Source organism: Patiria miniata, unplaced genomic scaffold, assembly GCF_015706575.1.
Source record: "Patiria miniata isolate m_02_andy unplaced genomic scaffold, ASM1570657v1 HiC_scaffold_1, whole genome shotgun sequence".
In the NCBI taxonomy this organism is placed as follows: Eukaryota; Metazoa; Echinodermata; class Asteroidea; order Valvatida; family Asterinidae; genus Patiria; species Patiria miniata.
The window spans coordinates 7887220-7908535 of record NW_024037047.1 but is presented as its reverse complement, the minus strand read 5'-3'; the positions used below and the strand labels follow the sequence as shown (position 1 = coordinate 7908535).

The 21316-nt window shown below is 41.9% G+C and overlaps 1 protein-coding gene across 1 annotated transcript in view; it reads left to right on the top strand.

Moving 5' to 3' along the window:
- LOC119721605 (cytoskeleton-associated protein 5-like) overlaps positions 1–21316 on the top strand; it is a 73130-nt gene that overhangs the window by 35109 nt on the left and 16705 nt on the right. Inside the window, exons 25-36 of the mRNA XM_038191684.1 lie at positions 370–561; positions 1454–1576; positions 6094–6201; positions 8285–8434; positions 10105–10308; positions 11091–11226; positions 11855–12048; positions 12880–13028; positions 14898–14921; positions 17677–17880; positions 19968–20067; positions 20422–20598. Coding sequence (XP_038047612.1) covers positions 370–561; positions 1454–1576; positions 6094–6201; positions 8285–8434; positions 10105–10308; positions 11091–11226; positions 11855–12048; positions 12880–13028; positions 14898–14921; positions 17677–17880; positions 19968–20067; positions 20422–20598 — 1761 coding nt within the window. The remainder of the gene's footprint in view (positions 1–369; positions 562–1453; positions 1577–6093; positions 6202–8284; positions 8435–10104; positions 10309–11090; positions 11227–11854; positions 12049–12879; positions 13029–14897; positions 14922–17676; positions 17881–19967; positions 20068–20421; positions 20599–21316) is intronic.

The window sequence follows — 21316 nt, the reverse complement described above, 5'->3', positions numbered from 1 at the left end:
CCCTGGTGGAAAGAGGCAATTGTAGTAAAGTGTCTTGCCCAAAGACACAAGCACTATGATGTCTTTCTGGGATCGTAACCATGAGTTGGACACTAAACTTGAACCATAGTGCACAAGCTTTGAATGTTAACCAGGGAACGAGATTAAATCTGACTTTAGCTGGACATATACCATATTTGTTTGAGTGAAAAAGCAGATGTGCTCTATCAAAATTTGTACTGTACGTGAATTTCAGTTTTGCAAAGGATTTTGACATTCTGCAATTGATTGTTCTGGTTCGTTTTCATCCAGGCGACTTTTTGAGTCTATTTTCCCCCTCCCCAAATCATCGTTTGTGAGAAAACATGGTCTTTTCTTCTTCTCAAACAGCCAACATCCAAGACGAACATCTGCGGCATCATGGAAAAGGCGAGACCAAATATCCCGGAAAAACCCGGAAAACCGGCCGGCTCGGGGAAAGCCGTCAAGAAGAAGAAGAAGGCCGTGGAAGAGGCGTCTCCTGTCTCGGAAGAGGAACCAGAAAAACCAAAGGGAAAACGACCAAAGAGCGCACCGGCAAAGGTATAAACCGCATACTTGAATGCTCAGTTGCCTTTTCCGAAGCCACGGCTTTGAATTCAACTTCAGCTTCATCACATTCTCCAGAAGCCTTTCTCGTTAAAGAAGCCTTTCATTTCCAGATTAACTGAAAATTTTCGAAAGAATTTGTCCTCGTATTGACAGAATTTGATGGTCTTGAAGCAGAACACAGACATGTATTGATCTGAAGTCTTCCATGTGTGGGGACAATGCAAATTTAAACAGGCAGAAACTTGTGGTTTACCTCATGGTTTTTGTGTTGCCGAAACGAAGTTTTGGGCGACACTACAAGTCCTAAATTCTGTAAGACTGTATCCCCGTATGCTCTTTTGACTGGATTTGAATCCCACCACTACAGGGTGAGTAAAAAAAACACGAAACCAAAATGGTAGGACCAAATTTTGACTGAAATTTTGCCTGTAGCACTTTCAAAATCTAGGATATGAAAGCCCAATCATTAACTTGTAGTGCAAGAATCATTCAAATCACTCATGTACTTCTCAAGTTAAGGAATTTTGAACACTAACAGTTCTCATAGGGATGCATGTGAATTGTTTTCGTTTTGCTGAAAGAACACTAACCTTTTTTGTGATCCGTTGACTGAACTTTAAAACGGTGTTTGTGTTCAAGATTCCGTAACTTGACAAGTACATGAGTGATTTGAATGATTCTTGTACTAAAAGAAAGCTTAATGACTGGGCTTTCATATCCTAAATTTTGAAAGTGCTACAGGCAAAACTTCATTCAAAAATTGGTCCTGCCATTTGGGTTTCGTTTATTTTGACTCACCCTGTACTTTAAAATTTCGCCTTTTTATCCTTCATTTGTATATTGTCTTTTTGTGCACTCCGTGCCTAATTCTTTCTTCTCTCAGCCTGATACGAGTTCAGTCAGTAGCTCTTCCTCCAACGAACCAGTAACAAGCAGTGCTCCGAGTGCCTCCAGCACTGGAGCAAAGAAAAGCAAACAAGCAGCCCCAGCAGGGTCAAAGGGCAAGGTAGACCACCATTTTGTTTGACCGGTGGTATACTAATACTGGAAGAAAATAACCCATGCATGGAGATATTTTATTTAGTTTTGAATTTTTTTTAAAAATTTATTTTACTTTTTGCATATGTTTATTTCTTTGTTCATGATGTAAGTAATTATTGTAGTACATTAATAGCAGTATTACTAACAGAATAAATGTGTGCTTGGCCAGTTTTAAACACTCTTTTTAAGACTGGTTGGAGTCTGGATTCGGTTCGGGTAATTTTCCGCATCCAGACTCCAACCGTGCTTAAACAAAGTGTTAAACAAAGTGTTTAATACTGGCCAAGTACATATTTTCTCCCATTCATTAATTCTTTTCGGTCAAATAATCAAAAAAATTCGGTCTAAAAGTCAAAACAAGTCAAAAATTATACATTTCCGACAATTTTGTTCAACAATTTTACCTCGTGTTTTTCGGGACAGCCCTCTAGCTATATTATGGTATGTCCAGTCTTGCGAGTGTCGTAAACAACTCCTTATATGGAGATTTGTGCGCGTACTGCGCGGTGTGGCTTGTGACGCAGCTGAGCCGGTGTATTGTGAATTTAGGACTATGAACTTCTGTCTCACTGGTAGTTTCGCGCATGCCTACATGAGGATTGTGAACGTTCAGGCACCGGATTTCATGGGAGTCCAAATTTCATGTGACACTGGAAAAGTGTTTAAGACCAGCCAGCCGGTCTTTATCAACCGTGAAAACCGGCCACGTGACGGGCTTTTCGACCAAAAGGAATGGGTAAACTGTTTGAGGTATTTATGAATTAGAAAAAATTATATAATATTGGATGGCTTTTTATCAGGGGATACAAGAATATATTGCACGAGCTATGTACGAGTCGAAGACGAGTTTAATATTGTTATAGCGAGTGCAATATAATCTTGTATCCCCCGAAAAAAGCCCTACAACATTTTATTATTTATAATAGGCTGACTTGATCTACAAGAAATAAATTTCAGGACACTGCCTTTATTTCCCAAATTTCGTCCAATTATTCTTCGCTTACCGAAGCAAATTTCGCACTGCTCTAAGCTGCCATTGTGGCTGTTGACAACAGTGCGAGTAAACCCTGCTAGTGCTGTGCGCTGCGTCCTGGTGCCGCGCGCTGCGCTCTGTTGACTGGTTGACAACTGTGACTTTCTACGCTCTAGATTGTGCAGGAACCAGCCAAAATGCCCGGACGACTGCAATATAAAAAAATGATATTGCAGTCCAGTGTTTCCCCTGGCTAATGAAATGAGCGAGGTGGTAACAATTCAAGCTGATGATTGAAACGAAATTTACGCAGTCTGCAAACTGAAAGGAATGCAGCGCTCACAAAAATGCGCGATGATTCCAAAAACACATCGAAATTGTGAGTTCTTGATACATGGAGGTAAAGGAAAACGCTCATATGTTACACAAAATGAAAATTTTTCAATTGATATTTCCTTTTTTGCCAATCTTCACAGCGAGGTGGTGATATTGGCAAAAATTGAGCGAGGTGGTCACTGAAAGTAGCGAGGTGGGCCACCTCACATTTGAATGGGCAGGGGAAACACTGTTGCAGTCATCCGGGTACTTTTTACGAAAGCATACAATACGCTGATTTATTTTTACCACTGGAAGCCTGATATAAATAATAATAGCACCTTATTCGTATTAATGAGTTATTATTAATGGTCAATATTTCAACTTGAGGTAGTTGACTCCCAGAAATAACCTTCTTGTACTAATACTCATTTGTAGTACTAGCAGCCGATGGACTCAGTGTACAAACAATAGACCATTATCATGTTGCGGCCATCTCGATATGTTCCCATTCAAATCAACGTAACCAAAGCGAGGCTGGAAGGAAAAATAGTCTGGTTCCTTTTTGCCCAAAACATTATCATTCAGAACTTTTATTGGAGACAGGAAACATGACTGAAATGGTGGCAGCATGATAAAGGTCTATAGAGGGCGCTTTGTAACCCTTTTAAAGCCCCAATGGGAGGAACACACCACATACGCACACTGGTTCGTCGTCTATGGCGCAAAAGACCCATGACCAATTATATTCTGAACGTGGACAAAACACATAGCGTCTGCGCGTGAGCGTCTGCGCCGTCGACAATGCATTAGAATGTCCCTCCCAGTGGTCTCCCCCAACTCTCCCTTTTGTTACCGTTGAGGGGGTACTTGTGCACGGAGTCTATAGGCTCTGTGCAAAATGATTTTAGATACTGAGTCAGAGAACCGGCAAGCACTTGAAGGTAGTGTACGCCTCGATAACCCTGAATTTGACCTGGATCAATTGACGAGGTGACTCATGAGATAAAGTAGAAAGGTTGCGGGTAACGCCACGTGGAAAGTAATCTCTTCTTGGAAGAAGTGTGGTTCTGAAACGAGCGGTTGGTTGAGTGTAGAACTCGACGTTTTAGACAGTGTGCTCTGTCAGAACCACACTTCTTCCAAGAAGAATTATTTACATGGTGTTACCCGCAATTTTTATGCCCCGCGGCGAAGCCGAAGGGGCATACTGTTTCCGCCTTGTCCTTCCGTGGGTGGGTGTGTGGGTGGGTGTGTGGGTGGGTGTGTGGGTGGGTGGGTGTGTGTGTGTGTCCGGACAAATCTTGTCAGCGCGATAACTTGAGAAATACTTAACACATGAACTTCAAATTTGGTTTGTGGATTGTTCTTGGTAATCCTAAGAAGCCTTTTGCATTTGGGGCCAAAAGGCCAAAGGTCAAGTTCACAGTGGCTAAAACAATAGAAATCTTGTCAGCGCGATAACTTGAGAAATACTTAACATATGAACTTCAAATTTGATTTGTGGATTGTTCTTGGTAATCCTAAGAAGCCTTTTGCATTTGGGGCCAAAAGGCCAAAGGTCAAGTTCACAGTGGCTAAAACAATAGAAATCTTGTCAGCGCGATAACTTGAGAAATACTTTACATGTGAACTTCAAATTTGGTTTGTGGATTGTTTTTGGCAATCCTAAGAAGCCTTTTGCATTTGGGGCCAAAAGGCCTAAGGTCAAGTTCACAGTGGCTAAAACAATAGAAATCTTGTCAGCGCGATAACTTGAGAAATACTTTACATGTGAACTTCAAATTTGGTTTGTGGATTGTTCTTGGCAATCCTAAGAAGCCTTTTGCATTTGGGGCCAAAAGGTCAAGGGTCAAGTTCACAGTGGCTAAAACAATAGAAATCTTGTCAGCGCGATAACTTGAGAAATACTTAACATATGAACTTCAAATTTGGTTTGTGGAATGTTCTTGGTAATCCTAAGAAGCCTATTGAATTTGGGGCCAAAAGGTCGAGGGTCAAGTTCACAGTGGCTAAAACAATAGAAATCATGTATTTATTCTGAGATTATAGGGATTAGGGATTAATTCATATAAAACCTACAGAAGACACTAATGCTGTCAATGAATGTTCCATGTGCCCAAGGTACATGTAAGTTGATGTTAAAAGAGTGGTGTTATGTCATGGGAACTGTCACCGTTGCGGGGCATTTGTGTTTGTAAACACACCTGACTTGTTCTACTTGATCTCATCCTCGGTGCAAAGCTTCAAGTTATGACTCATGAGAGTTATAGAGAAGGGCCATGGTGTTATGCAAATGTAGACTTTACGTTGAGTGCATGCAACTAATTTCTAACTGATGCTATCGTGGCTTCACAAAGGAGGAATGCGCCTGAACGTGGTTCCTTCGTTGACAGCAGTGTTTTTTATTTGTTACCACGGAGGGCATCGTAGAATGGCAGATATAAACTCTTTTACAGGAGTCACATTAAGATCGCATAACTTACTGTCACATTAACATCAGTGTTAGAATCAGCATCTTTGGCAAGATCGGTGATCTAGTACACAAATATAACATGTTTTTTTCGGGGGATAGACGATAGCTCCCTTCCAATATCGAGGAGACCTAATATCTATCCACCAGAAATAAACCGTGTTATATTTGTTTCACTATACCTCTTACATATTCACCAAGATTTCATCTTGTTACGCATCAGTTACCTCTGCAAATGGTTCCTTTGCGCACGCCGCCATCTTTTCTAGTAGCTATTGTGATGTTCGCACGTGCGCACTACACCCGTGCGATAGCTCCACGATTGCTTAGTAAAGCCCGTGCGTAGTCGACTATCACACGGAGAACCCATGCGATCTGTGTATTTACCCTGTGTACAAATTCGCACGTATGCGCGCTTCATAAACTAGCGGCTGACACGTGATGGTGAATGGACCAGTAAGAACTCGGTTCTCGCTCACGAATATGTATGAGGTATAGTAAAAACGAAATGATGCCTGCAGTTATTAGCGTTATCTGTCTAGATCCACCCAACAAAGAAAAATGTTGAGCAGTTTGTTCATTAAGCCTCCTATGCAAACATACATTTTGTGCCAAGTAATCCTTTCAGTCAAAATCAGTCAAATGACAGTTAAGAGCTCCTAGTCTAAAGCAGGATTGGCTGGCTGTGACTGTTTATGTAACTTGTGATTTTTATATTCAGAGTGGCAAGTCGACCAAGCGAGGCAAGGGGGATGAGGAGGACACGGGCCCGGTGCTGATCATGAACAGCGGCAAGGACAAGAGAATCAGAGACGAGCAGGATCTCAAGGTAAGCACTGCATCACCAAACCCACATTTTGCATAAGCGGCAAGGACAAGAGAATCAGAGACGAGCAGGATCTCAAGGTAAGCACTGCATCACCAAACCCACATTTTGCATAAGCGGCAAGGACAAGAGAATCAGAGACGAGCAGGATCTCAAGGTAAGCACTGCATCACAAAACCCACATTTTGCATAAGCGGCAAGGACAAGAGAATCAGAGACGAGCAGGATCTCAAGGTAAGCACTGCATCACAAAACCCACATTTTGCATAAGCGGCAAGGACAAGAGAATCAGAGACGAGCAGGATCTCAAGGTAAGCACTGCATCACAAAACCCACATTTTGCATAAGCGGCAAGGACAAGAGAATCAGAGATGAGCAGGATCTCAAGGTAAGCACTGCATCACAAAACCCACATTTTGCATAAGCGGCAAGGACAAGAGAATCAGAGATGAGCAGGATCTCAAGGTAAGCACTGCATCACAAAACCCACATTTTGCATAAGCGGCAAGGACAAGAGAATCAGAGACGAGCAGGATCTCAAGGTAAGCACTGCATCACAAAACCCACATTTTGCATAAGCGGCAAGGACAAGAGAATCAGAGACGAGCAGGATCTCAAGGTAAGCACTGCATCACAAAACCCACATTTTGCATAAGCGGCAAGGACAAGAGAATCAGAGACGAGCAGGATCTCAAGGTAAGCACTGCATCACAAAACCCACATTTTGCATAAGCGGCAAGGACAAGAGAATCAGAGACGAGCAGGATCTCAAGGTAAGCACTGCATCACAAAACCCACATTTTGCATAAGCGGCAAAGACAAGAGAATCAGAGATGAGCAGGAGCTGAAGGTAAGCACTGCATCACAAAACCAACATTTTGCATTATATAACTGTCATACAGATCCTTGTCATTTGATTGGTGAAACTCACATCACGTGACATTCATTATTGCTCCCATTCACGCCGGGACTCAAAAAGTCCCATTCGCCCATGGTGAATGGGATTTACTATTCAACAGTTGGGATCATCCTTGTTCCATGGTGCGGTATTTGTGTGCAAATGCATGCTGGTTTGAGCGTTGCACGTTGAGCGTAGCGCGTATTTTTCCAAAGAGCCAGTAGCTACAGAATTGGGTTCAAACATTTCGTGAAGGGGTGGTTTGGAAGAGAGAAATACATTTCTCGCCAATTTTGTGTTGAAATACAAAGATCTATATGTCAGTTATATAACACAAATATTGAGTGGCTTTAAATTGTGAAATGGGGGGAATGTTATCGCTCGATAAAATCTGGACTTTTCCATTTTTTGCCTAGTGAAATAGAAAAGTCCAGATTTTACGTTGCGATAATATTCCTCCCATTCCACTCTGAGCCACTCAATATTTGTATGCTATTCATGTTTTACCTTAGCTGCAGTTTGATTAAGTGAGGAAACTATAGTCACAGCCTTGAAATTTGATTTGTCTGGCAGGAATTTTTTTTTTCTCCAAACTTTGGCTTCACCTGAGTTGGCTCTGGCTTCATCTTTGGCTGCAGATTCCTTTTGGAAGCCTTTAACAGCCAAATCAAATGGAGATACCTTCAAGTTTGGCTCCTTGTTTTAGAATTTGATGTTCCTTTAGCGAAAACATGGACGAATATTAAGCCTGTGTCCTCCAAGTCATGGACCCACAAATCTCCTGTGACCCAAAGCTGGAGACACAGTCAAGTTTTGGATAAACTCCTACATTTTCAGTTTTGTCAGCTTCAATTGTGTCGGGGAGCGTGGCCTAGTGGTTAGGGTTTGTGACTCATGATCAGAGGGTCAGGGGTTCGAATCCAGCTGCTGGCCACATGTGTCTTTGGGCAAGCCACTTCATCCCTACTTGCCTCTCTCCACCCAGGAGTATAAATGGTTACCGGCATTAGCTGGGGAGTAACCTGCGATGGACTAGCATCCCATCCAGGGGGAGTAGCAATATTCTCAGTCGCTTCATGCCAAGGAAACTGGAGATAAACGCCGGCCTGATGGGCCATATTGGCTCGTAACAGACCTGACTTTACAGCTTCAATTAAAATGGTCTGTGTTCCTTTTGTATTCTTGTAGGTCCTGAAGTGGAATTTCACGACGCCCAGAGGAGAGTACATCGAGCAACTCAAGGACCAGATGCAGGCCTGCGTCAGTAGGCCCATGATAGCACATCTCTTCCATGCAGATTTCAAGTATCACATACAGGCCCTCAACACGCTCACTGAGGTAAACAAACCCGATAAAAAGACATACTGAATCATGGCATTCTAAGTTTGGTGTGTTATTTTAATTAAAAACGAACCTTTCTCTCTGCCTTAAAACGAAAACTCACATTACCACTGGCATTATGTGTGTGAAAACAAGATTCTAAAATAACTACGTAAAATTCATAATTTTAGCCCAAAAAACCCAGATTGTTAAACCCCCCCCCCAAAAAAAAACCATTGTAGCACATTCCATCTCACTTGTACACCACTTAAAAGGTCTTGTCTTGTTTTCATTTGATACCACATTTGAGTTCGCGATGCTTGTAATTCTGAAGATTTCATAAATTTTCAGATTTTCAACCGTGTCAGGGTTGCCACGGTCATGGAAAAATCATGGAAGGTCCTGGAAAAAGGTTGTCCTGGAAAGTCATGGAAAAGTCACGGAAAAGTGGAAAGGAAAAAAAAAAGTCGTGGGAAAAGTCATGGAAATCACGATCATGTAAAGGTTATTTTTGATGGGCCGCTTTAAGGATGGCTGTAAGGGGAGGAGGAGGCCATTATTCATCCCTAGTCCTTTTTGCTAGGATGTAGCCTCAATCCTGCAAACTCCTCCAATTGGCCTCATGGAAAAATAGCATATAGCCTCAATCCTGAGAATTCCTCCATTATTTCTTGAATATGATCCGTGGAGGGTGACCACTGCCTGAATCCTGCAAAATCCTGCGGCAGTGACTGTCACTATGTTGAGGATCCTGGAGCAGTACAGAGGATTTCAAGCCCAATCCAGGCCTATATTTATGCATGGCTGAGCAAAAACAACACAAGGTCCAGCCCAAGACCTTGACAAAGTGCATCCTACGATATCAGTAACGCGCTTTTGCCATGTAACCTCAGTCCTCCAAATTCCTCCACGTTGGCAAAGAGGATTTTGAAGGATTCAGGGCGGTTAGGGTTAATTAAAACTTATTTTCAAAGGCTAACAAATGGTTAACATCAGCGGTTCATCAGTATCATAATACCAAACAACTTTCCTCTGCAAAACGGTGTTAAATGTCATGGAAATTGTCATATTTTAGTCCTGGAAAGTCTAGGAAAAGTCATGGAATTTGGTATTCATAGAGCTATATTAAATTACTAGAGCGCTAACTCTTCATTGTTGCGCGCAGAGACGCATTGAAGCCGCTCTGGGCGCAGACATTTTGAATTCATGTGCGTATTTGTAGGACACAATCAAAATAGATGGATTGAATTTTAAAAGTGTACTCTAAATGCAACGCGTAAGTAGAAGATACGCAAACAACTTAAGCGCGTCATGACGGTTAAAAAAAACGTCACGGCGAAAAGCATAGTGCAGCGGAGGGCCGGACGCGCACACGTTGCGCTGTTTGGGTAGAGCACAATGAAACGCTCATTTGCTGATTGTGCGTTTCGGTTTTGGGCGTATCGGCTTCGATGACACACCGGTATGGAATACAAACGCAGATATGCAAATAGCCGTACAAAAGCCGTGCGAAATTTTGAGTTTTCCATAGGTTTGTGCACAAACATGGATGCGCCCATCAGGCATTACTTTGTACATCGAGTTAGCGCTCTAGTAATTTAATATAGCTCTATGGTGGGAACCCAGCATGTCCACTTTCCCGTGGAATTGCTCCTGGACTAAACCTGATTAACTTCTTCTCATGACAGAATTTGGACCTCTACAAGGAGGCCACCATGGCTTCCCTGGATGTCCTCCTCAAGTACGTTACCATCCGCTTCTTTGACACCAACACCAGCGTCATCCTCAAGGTCCTGCAGTACCTCAAGGCCGTCTTCACCTACATGGCGGAGGAAGACCTCAGCCTGCGGGAACACGAGGCCTCCTCCTTCATTCCCTACCTGATCTCAAAGGTGAGAAAACTTACACCGTCTTAAAGCACATAGGATCTTTTGCAATTATCCCAAAGTTAACTTACCGAATTATCAAAAAAACTTACTTGGATTGAAGATTGTACTTGTACTAAACACTCTTGTGAAAGTATTCCATCTGGCTTGCTGTCATTTAGAAGAAATCAAGAAATGTAGGTGATTTCCAACGATGAGGCAACTGACTGATTTTTGGAAATTAAGAGTGCTATTGACAAAATCGTGTTTGGTGATCAAAAGGTCGTGCATGGTATCTCACTATTTTCTCGAAAAGTGTAATATCCACTGAGCTGAAACTTCAACAGGTTAGGTTTTGAACATTCTTCTTTGGATTTTGAGTGGTATTATTTCTGGAAACGATCAAATTGCATTCATGACCCTATATGCCTTTAAAAATTGGGAAAAGTACCAATGAAATGAATTTTACATTGAGTGGGGATATATATACACCTCTTAACTATACAAAAATAAGGAATTTGAGATAGTTCTCCCTAACACCCATGAGACATCTACTGCTTCAGTGTAGCCAGGAAAGCATTCAGACAAGTCGGTGAATAAAACAAATGTCATTTTATGTTTGTCAGGAAAAAAAAGAAAAAACAAATGTGATTCAACTGAAAAGCCAGTCTAACTTTATTGTGATCCAGTCTGGTGACATGAATGTAGCTGATTCCCCTCATTGCTATCCGGTGTGAACCATAGGAGACTAGACCAAGATGGCCTCTGCCAAACACAAACTGCAATTTATTTCCATTTAATTGTACCAGGTCGGGGACAACAAGGAGAACATCCGTAAGGACGTGCGGGCCGTCATGCGTCTCCTGACCAAAGTCTATCCGTCCAGCAAGATGTTTGGATTCATCATGGACGGCCTCAAGTCCAAAAACTCACGTCAGAGAACAGGTACCCATAACTTTCTTTTGGTACTTGGTACTTGGTGCTTGGTTGGTTCTTCTCCTAAATACTCCGCAGGGGAGTTTTAACAAGAGGCCAAAAACACAGGGGCAAACCCCTTCTCTTAGCGATAAGTATTACTGGGTTCTTTTACGTGCATTGCATTACACAACACACGGAACCTACGGCTTTACGTCCCATCCGAAGGACGAAGCAATTATGGTTAAGTGCCTTGCTGAAGGGCACAAGTGTCCTCCTGGGCTCGAACCAACACTCTGCTGCCTCTGAAACACCAGAGCACGAGTCCGGTGCGGTGCTCTTAACCGCTAGGCCATGACACTCCTGGTACTGGGGGGGGGGGGTGTTTCAGTCAATAAAGCTATTTGGTATTCCAACTACACGTGTACGCGAAGATCGGATGTTTTCAGGTTTTGTTAAATACAGCAGAGTGTCTAGAGGAACTGGGCTTCCTGATAGAATTGTACTGCATCAACGTCTGCCAGGTCGTGCCCCCTATTAAGGGATACAACCACACTGACATTGTCCAAGGACTTAAATTCACTCTCAAAACCCGTAATTTTTGAATCCACCATTTGAGGCACACCATATAATATCCTTCAACTTCCTCTTCTCACAGAGTGTCTAGAGGAACTGGGCTGCCTGATAGAGCTGTACGGCATCAACGTCTGCCAGCCCTCGCCCCCTAAGGCCATGAAGGAGATCGCTGGCCAGATTGCCGACCGAGACAACAGCGTGCGCTCTGCTGCCCTCAACACCCTGGTTTTGGGCTACCAGACCGTGGGAGAGGACATCTACAAGTTTGTGGGCCACGTGAGTATCTAGGATCGGTTGCTGTCTTTAAACCTAACCTCTCAAAATCTTTAAAAAACTCATCTGGGGGTTTTGAAAGGTTTTGCAGGATTGGGAACTATACAGGGTTGGGCCCCCCCCCCCCCAAAAAAACGGAACTCCATACTTCCGCTACCCTTTCGCTCGTACCCCCCGCTCTGCAAATAGGACGCTGGGATACTCTTGATGAATTCACGTTCTGATTGGTTGGATATTGCGTGACCAGTGACCTGCGCGTCATCAAGGTCATGTCTCTCCAATGTTTGAAATAGCCATGAAGACTGATTCATTACTCTTTTATTCCAGTGTAGAGATGTTTTTTTCTCGCTGAAAAGCATAATAATGTAGGAAATTCTGTAAAACTTATCTGTGTTGTAAAGTTACAATTCCCGTCACTTGCTCAGGCTCCTTTTCGAATCACGAACGGTCGGATTGCATTTTGCGACGCTCAAAATTTTGGTCGGCAATGAAATACACTCTTGTTTTACTATACTCTTCAGGACTATGCTTTGTGTTTCCCTTTGTCCCTGTAATATAACACTCTCCCATGGACTAAGCACACGAACCTACTACAGAGGACGGTTTTGAACAAAAGACCCAATGCCCGAGGACTGAAAGGATCTGTTGTTCTCCCTTTGTGTGTCTGTCCTCGGGGGTTATGTAGAACACGTACATGTCCACTTGCTGTCGCAACTTGCAAGGCAGTGCTTTTTATGTACAATTCTGTGTCACAAAGTAGGAAAATCCTCATTTGTAAATTTTTAAGATCACACTGAAATAATTTTCCTTTGGTTTTTGTTTTGTTGGTGGTAGTTGCACGACAAGGACATGGGTATGCTTGAGGAGCGTATCAAGCGTTCAGCTAAGAAGAACTCGGCCGCACCACCTGCCAAGACAGCCCCGGCTGCCCAGCAGAAGGACGACAAGAACTCCAGACCGGATCCCAAGAAATCGGGACTCCCGTAAGTCTGATACAAGACATATTATACCCAGCCCGCAGTTCAGTTATAATTACTCAACAAATTTCGAATTATTTGCAGCAGGAAAATAATTCAGTTCGTTTGTAGTGTAGACTGGTTCCGGTCCCTCTTTTAGATTTGATACTGTAGGGACTGGGCACCAGTCTACTCGCAGTGCAGATCTGTTTGCAATAACAACCCAAATTGCAAGGCATTTTTCAGAGTGTTGCAGATGCTCAAAATATAACAAAGAATTTATTTTCTTTTTAATAAAATTTCATTAAAGGTAATATACAACATTTGCTTTTACTGTTATTTTCAGAAATGGATGGATTTGGGGGCTAGTATTTTTATAGCAAATATTGTTACGCTGACCTGTTTTAAGTTTTGTGTTCATAGATGCTGGGGAAAAAAAAACCCAAACATGCTGTTCTTGTTTTCTGGTTCCCTGACCCTACTTCATGCGAAACGGAGCAAGTCATAGACGTCGGGGTATTGTCGGGTCAGGGAACAAGACTTGTTGGCTTGCACCTATTCACAATCAAAATGTGGGCTAACTAAATTTGGTAAAGTGGGGGCAGTATTTGAGAAAAAGGCAGTTCTTTCCAATGATGGTCAGCCGACCATCCTTGGAAATTCATACAAAAATTCCACTTTTCTTGAAAATGACAGCACACCAGGTGCCATGATTTCACAGGATGCTGGAGATATTATTAAAGGGAATGTACATCATTGGCAGTTGTAATTTTCAGAAATGAACTATTTGAGGGGTTAGTATAATAGATCAAATACTGTTACACTGACATGTTTGAAGTTTTGTGTTCGAAAATGCTGCAAAAACTAAGAAAAACAAAAATGTTCGAGGAGTCTGGTTCCCTGACTCCACTAAAGATGAAATGGATCAATTTATAGATGCCAGAAAATTGTAAGGTAATGGAACCACTCTAGCTGGCCTGCACCCGTTCATGAACATGTAACCAATAGCAAACAAAATTTGGACTGAACAAAAATGGTAAATTGGAGCAGTAGTTGAGAAATAGTCAGGTTTTTCCAACGGTAATCGGCCGACCACTGTTGGAAATGTATACCAAAATACCATTTTCTTGAAAATGACTTCACACCAGGTGCCATAATTTTACAGGATGCTTTAGACTGTCATTTACCAACATCCTATTAAGGTATTTCGCAAAAATTTAGTAGTTTTATTTTTCGATGTTTGCAAATGTTGTATATTCCCTTTAATAGCAACAGTCAAGTAATGCATTTTATAATAATTTTGTAGTTTTGTTTTGTGATGTTTGCAAATATTACCTTTAATCGAGAAATAGCATTTTTTTAAAGAAAACAGACAGTTCATGTTTAACACAGCAAGCGCAGATCAAAGGCAGCAATATATTATACCTCTACTGCACACCAACCTTTATACGCCAAATCAATTACGAGAGCGTTGATAAAACATTGGAACCTGTCCACGTGCATGTATGCATCGTGTGTCCGTTACAGAAATTGTGAAGCAGCACGCAACTGTCTTGCATTTTGAAATGAGTACACGGCAGGCTTTTGCCCTGAAAATCCTAGAGAAAATGTCTCCACCAATTCTCAAATGATTACAGTCAGATTTGACATGGAGATCATGAAATCTGTCCCTAGAAATATAATTAACATTACCTTGTAGTTCTTCTAAGATACAAAACACTTCGGTAGTGAGTCAATTTTGCATAGCAGTGTCCCTAAAACCAATAGCAAAGTTCTGTGTGCATTGTAGATTGCACTGATTATGCATAGTGCGTTAGAGTATTGAGGAATTGTACTTTATTAACACAAGTAGTCAATTCTTAATCCCTTGCCATTTCACTTTCCTAACTACAATAGCCCTGGATGGAGGGATCAGTACAGGTAAAAATTTACCTGGCTACGGCTAGGAGGAACACGCATGTCTATGGGAAGTAGTCGCCGCCGCTTCCATAGACATGTGTACTTGGGAAGTGGCCTTAGCCGCTTCCATAGGCATGTGTACTTGTAAGCCGTAGTCAAGTAATGTAGACATAGCCATATTCCTACATGGCGGCCATCTTGGTTCCATAAAAGCCTGGTGCCTTTTGGCTTGTTCCATGGTTGGGTAGTACTGTGGCTTTGGGGGACTAGACCAAAATGGACATAGCCATCTACACGGCAGCCATCTTGGTTCCATGAAAGCCTGGTGCCTTTTGGCTTGTTCCATGGTTGGGCAGTACCGTGGCTTTGGGGACTGGACCAAGATGGACATAGCCATATTCCTACATGGCGGCCATCTTGGTTCCATGAAAGCCTGGTGCCTTTTGGTTTATTCCATGATGAGCAGTACCATGGCTTTGGGGGACTGGACCTAGATGGACCAAGATGGACATAGCCGTATTCCTGCATGGCGGCCATCTTGGTTCCATGAAAGCCTGGTGCCTTTTGGCTTGTTCCATGGTTGAACAGTACTGTTTCTTTGGGGGACTAGACCAAGATGGCGGACATGTAAGAATATTGTGTGTAGCTGAGTGTCTGTAGTGTATTGTGTCACCTTTGTAAAATCTTTTCTGCTTCACTCCGTGCTTGTAACTATGCTTGCAGTTGCAAAACCCAATATAAAAGACACGATTCTAGTTCGAGTAATCTTTTGTTTTGCAGGATACATCCAAAGTCCTTGTAATGAAAATATTGAAACAAAATTGGGGGTGGTATTTTTTGGCAGATACATGTCTTGTACCATCATGTATTGCTCCCTTGATAATTAGTTTCCCAAATGTCTGGTGAAAACATATTGAGACCGTTAACTCAAAAACCAAACGAAAGGGACTTTATGTAAAAATATTCACTAAGTATCCTTCTTTTTTTTTTTGGTTGTATTGTATGTGTTTAGTTATATGCAGTGATCCCCTATTTCAGCTTTCTTCTTGACAACTTATTTTGCCTCATTTGCACGCCATGAAAATTGCAGCCAGTACATTTGATTCCATTGCGTTTTATTTGCAGACTTCAGCTGTTGCTTTTATCGTTCACAGAAGGAATAAGTGTGTTTCTTTTGTAATGTTTTCTTTTGCTTCTGTGCGGGGATAAATTCTATTTTAAAGGACATTTTAGATCAGCATTTGGAGAAAAAAATCTTGGAGCGATTGAATCTTGTGGTTTTGATCAACAAGCAGGACACGTTGCTTTTCTTTGTTTAGAATGAATAAGTGTGTGAACTTTATTTGGCTTGTGTGTGTACCCGAGTCATTCTATAAATTTAGGGTCCAAAGCGTGACATTTTTCCTGTCCCTGTTACCTTGGTACTTTGTAATTTGCCATTCAAGTATCATTAAGAATGACTTTTTATTTGTTGGGTGGGTAGTTTGCTATTCACAGGCATGCAACTTTTCCTCGGATCCGCTGATTTCCTCGTTTTTTACTTCTCATGAATGCCATTACAAATTGAAAAACACTGTACAAAGTCTTGTACTCTGGTTTGGAGTTTCCTTATGTTTTTGTAAATTCCCAGTTGCATGCCAGTATTCAATATCACTCTTGGAGGAAAACTGCATTAAAGAGTACATCAAAATTATAAAACATGCCAGATGTACATGATGTAACAGGGACAGGACAAAAAAGTGGACCCAAATTTATAGAATGACCCATCTATAGGTGTGCGTTAAGAAACAGTTTCTGTAGCCATGTGCTTTATTGCTTTATATCGCTGCACTTGTTTTATTTGCTTTGGGCGCCAACATTTCCATAAGCGCAATTGGCAGCTGCCTTAGCACACTGTCCTAGCACACTGTCCTGAGCTTGATTTGCAAACAATAGCGTCAGTTGCACCACCTCTGTCTTTCTAAAAGATTATCAATATCAACTGCACTTGTGTTTTGCTGATTTCTGTGCCTATATCTGAACGAAATCGGCCTTTTGCACAATTCGGTTGAAAAGGACAATTTTTGGCTATTTGAATGAATTTGTACGTATCAGCTAAAGGCTGGGAAGTGGAAAAACTCTTGTCGCCTATTGAAACCACAGCCAATAGCAGCCATTCACTTTCGTTTTGCTGTAGTTTTCATTCTTTGTCTTGCAGTGTAGTGCGATCAGTGTAGACTTTGCATGTATTTACCATTAAATATGTTGCAGGATTCTTTAAATGTGTTGACACTTTACTTTCCTTGAACTAAAATCTCCCTAGCGCACCCCTTTAAGTTCATCCTCAACTTGACATTAGTGTCGTAGCTGAATGATCGCAAGTCCGTCACACGTCCAGTCAAAAGTAAAATCACATGTTGTCTTTTCACATGTCCAGTCACAATTAACAAGGGATGAGCAATAGCAAAGGAGTGCCTTTGTCAAAGCTCGTTTGAATAGCTTGTGAGTTGAATTGGGACTGGAGGACTTGTGATGGACTTGTGATGACTTGTGATGGCCTTGTGATGGACTTGTGATGACTTGTGATGACTTGTGATGGCCTTGTGATGGCCTTGTGATGGACTTGTGATGACTTATGATGACTTGTGATGGCCTCAACGATAACACTGCCTTAAATACAGCCTTTTGTTCTTCCACTGATAACTTTTTTTTATAGCCGTTCATTTCTCGCAAAGCTTTTCCACCCTCATTTTCCGTCCCTCTCTTTCTCATCGATGTCGCCATGTTTTTGTCCCAGGAACCCTGGCAAATCGCAGCGGCCGGGTACAGCGCCCTCGGGTGTCCGCAACGGGCCAGGCGGCAGCCACTGCCCCAAGACGTTCTCCTTAGACCTGGACAAGCTGGGCTTGGAGCGCAGCGAGAGCGAGCCCGAGATGCCCACGCTGCAGGACACCAACGTGGACGAGATTCTGGCCGAACCCATCGTCATGCCCAAGAGAAAGTGAGTAACCATCATTATATGCCCTTTGAAAGATGGACGTTTGCTTTGGCAGAAGTAAATTTTGAAAACAGCATGTCCCCAAAAAAGTGTCCGTCTGACAATTATTGAAATAACTACCAAACCATGAGGTCAGGATTTTGAGGATTTGGAAAATTGTTTGTTGAGCAGATACTCCTTATCCTTGGCCTCAACCCCTATGAGTTTCATTTAATTTCAGTCACGCATCACTGCACAATTGTCAATTGAGCACAACAACATTTTTGGACACTGACCAAGTTCATTGCCTTAATCAATTTCATTGCTGTGTTATGTACCGGTAAGCTGTGTAAAATCCTGCATGTTTGCAGAAGTAGACTGTTAGGCCAAAAAAAAAAAATATTCGGTCTCTGGTCAGACCAAAGTTCCGGAATTGACGCGGGGACGCGGCTGTTTTTTTTTTTTGGCTTTTTTTTTTTTTCTTCAAGCTTGGATTGTACAGACAAGGTGGGGTACTATTTTGCTATTTGGTGTCCTCATGTACATTGGTGTCCTCCATAATTTGCCTTGGTGCTCTCGATCATTTGCCTTGGTGCAATTTCCCATTCCTTGTGCTCTTTGGTAAAAAAAAATTGAGGAGGTGCGGCAATAGAGGGCGCTGTTGGAGCTACCGCGGAACATTTTGGGGATAAAAAAGAGTGACGCGCATGATTAAAATCGACGCGCGCGCTGACCAGAGACCGGCCTTATAGGTCCACAGAACTAGATCGGTTGTTGGTTTCACCAATTTTTTCTGCCAACAGTGCTGTGTGTATTTGTTAATAAAATTGGTGAATCGAAGTAGATGTTCATTACAGCTGAGTGTTTGGTTTTGCAACGTTCATTATAGCAGTATTTAGCCGTATTGGTATTTGTCCTTCACTGATAAAAAGGGTAAAATCCAATGTTAAAATTTACATCAATCCAATATTAAAATTTACATTCCGATGCGATATTTTTTTCAAAACAATCCTTGCCATGTAATACTGCATCCTTATAAACATGATTTTTATGCTAATTCAAATGTCCATATTCATGGGTGAAACATTGACGTTACTGTATGCAGAAGTAACAGAGAAAGTTGTTAGAATTTGCAATTGTCAAGCCCGTAGGCACTAATTGGTGTCTGTGCCTTAGGCCAAAAAAAATAAGTCTCCGGTTTCTGGTATGGAGCTTGCCCAAAAAGTGGTGCGGCGACGCGGCAATTTTTTTTTTTTTGGCCTGTTTTTTTTTTTGCTTCAAATGTCGGCTGATGACTGCAAATGGTGCCCGACTAAACTTATTAAAGCTTATTCTCGATCATAACCCCATCTAAAAACACGTTAAAATTGTACAGCAGCAGGATTCTAGTCAAACCAGTGAGTTTGGCGGTTTGAGACATGATCTTTCATAGGAAAAAAAAACTTTTTCATTTTGCCGGAGACTGTTTTTTTTGGCCTTACATGTTCACACGGCACAATTTCAAAGTTGTATTGAGTCAATAAATTTAGTGGCTCAGTACAACTAGAGTCTAGTCACTTTAAGGAAATGTATCGAGTTGAGTTAAGTCATTACTTCAAGAAGGTCGAGTCGAGTCGGGTCACAGTGTGTGGTTGTGTCGAGTCAGATATGTGCTCGAGTCGAGTCGTGTCGAGTCAAATTTGTGCTCGAGTCAATTCTAGTCACTGCTTTTTGAATACCATTTAATAAATTACAGAACATATTTTTGCACAGTTTTTGGACTCGAGTGTTTTTAGCCTTCGACTCAAGTCAAATCGAGTCTTCTGATGAGGGACTCACTGCTTTTTGAACACCATTGAATAAAGTAGAGAACATTATTTTTACACAGTTTTGGGACTTGAGTGTTATTAGCCTTCGACTTGAGTCGAGTTGAGTCTTCTGATGAGGGACTCAAGTTGAGTCTTTTGCTCGCAGCGACTCGAGTCGAGTCAGTTACCTGTTAGTCAAGTAGCCAAAAGAATGTGACTCAGTCATTGACTTGAGCCATTACAACTCTGCATAATTTGAGGAATCATTATTAAATGGTGGAGTTCTGTTATCAATTAAAATCTCTCTGATTTGTCTTTGTGTAGGGTTCAGAAGTCGCCCCTGCCCACCATCATGCAATTGAATTTCATGATCTCCCAAGTTGCCAGCAACGACCTGTCTGTCAGCATCAAATCCTTAGCTAAGGTGAGAAAATGTTCTGAATTTCTGTCAAAGTTCATGGGATCAAGTGTGTTGTAGTGTCTAATGTTTGTGTTACTGTTGGTACGTATATGTTGATACATTCATCAGTTTAAAGAGAGAGACAATAAAAAAAAGGACCAGATCTTGAACATTTGTAATTCCCCCAGAACAACTCCTTTAGTCTCTAAAGTTTGAGGGAGGCTAGATTGACTAAGTTAATAAAGAACCTTCAAAGATTTTTGTTATGTCGAAACTTTTAAAATCTTTTGTAAAAATATCTCCCTCTGCAGCTTTTGTTTCGGAGTAAAATGGCTCTTCAGGTTTTTAATTATTTATACTGTTTTTTTGTTTTTTCAGCTTGATGAAGTCCTGAAGGAGCCGGAACGCAACAAGATCCTGAAGGACCACGTGGACCAGCTGCTGGTGGCTACCTCCTTACAGCTACGCATGGCCTTCAGCAAGCACATGGGGGACGTCTCCACTTCCCAGGATGTGGTCTTGATGTGCCGCTGCATGGTGGCTCTGCTCATGTCGGTGAGGAACTGGGGCCTTCGTCACAGAGCTGCTAAGCTTAATACAGAACATTGATTTAATGTACATGTTTCTTTAAATTACGGGCGTAAAAAGCAGTTTAACTCGGCATCTAACAAGAGGAGGTACCTGGTTGCCAGGGCCGATTCCGTATGGTTTCCGAGGGCGCAGTCAAGTTCCCGCCGCACCTACTATAAACTTGTAAATATCACACGTCCCATTGGGATGAAACGTACGTGGAGGACGTCTTGTGTGATCTTATGACTTTTCAATATGCCATTTGCGAGTTAAATTTGAATAAAATCTGGAACCCTGACTTTATCCAATGCTTTGCACGTTTTAACTTTGCATTCTCCAGACCAAAGAGACTGTTACTATATCACGTGATTCGGGGCAAACCTTATGCTAGCAACCCCCAGCTCCGGCATGGTCTGGTGTCTTTTTGCCATTCTCACCCATTGTGAACAATGTATTGGTGCTGAGCGTCTCTTACGTAACTATGCAAGAGCTTGCCCCGAATCATGTAATTAGCAACAGTGTCTTTGGTCTGGAGAATTCAAAGTTAAAATGTGCCAAGCATTATGAGCAAGTCAGTGTACCAGACGTTTTTCAAATTTAAATCCCAAAGGGTATAGGTCACTCGCAAATGGCTTATAATCCTTGCTCACGAATATTGAATAGCCCTATTCATGCATATTGAATAATTTCGGCTCATGAATAT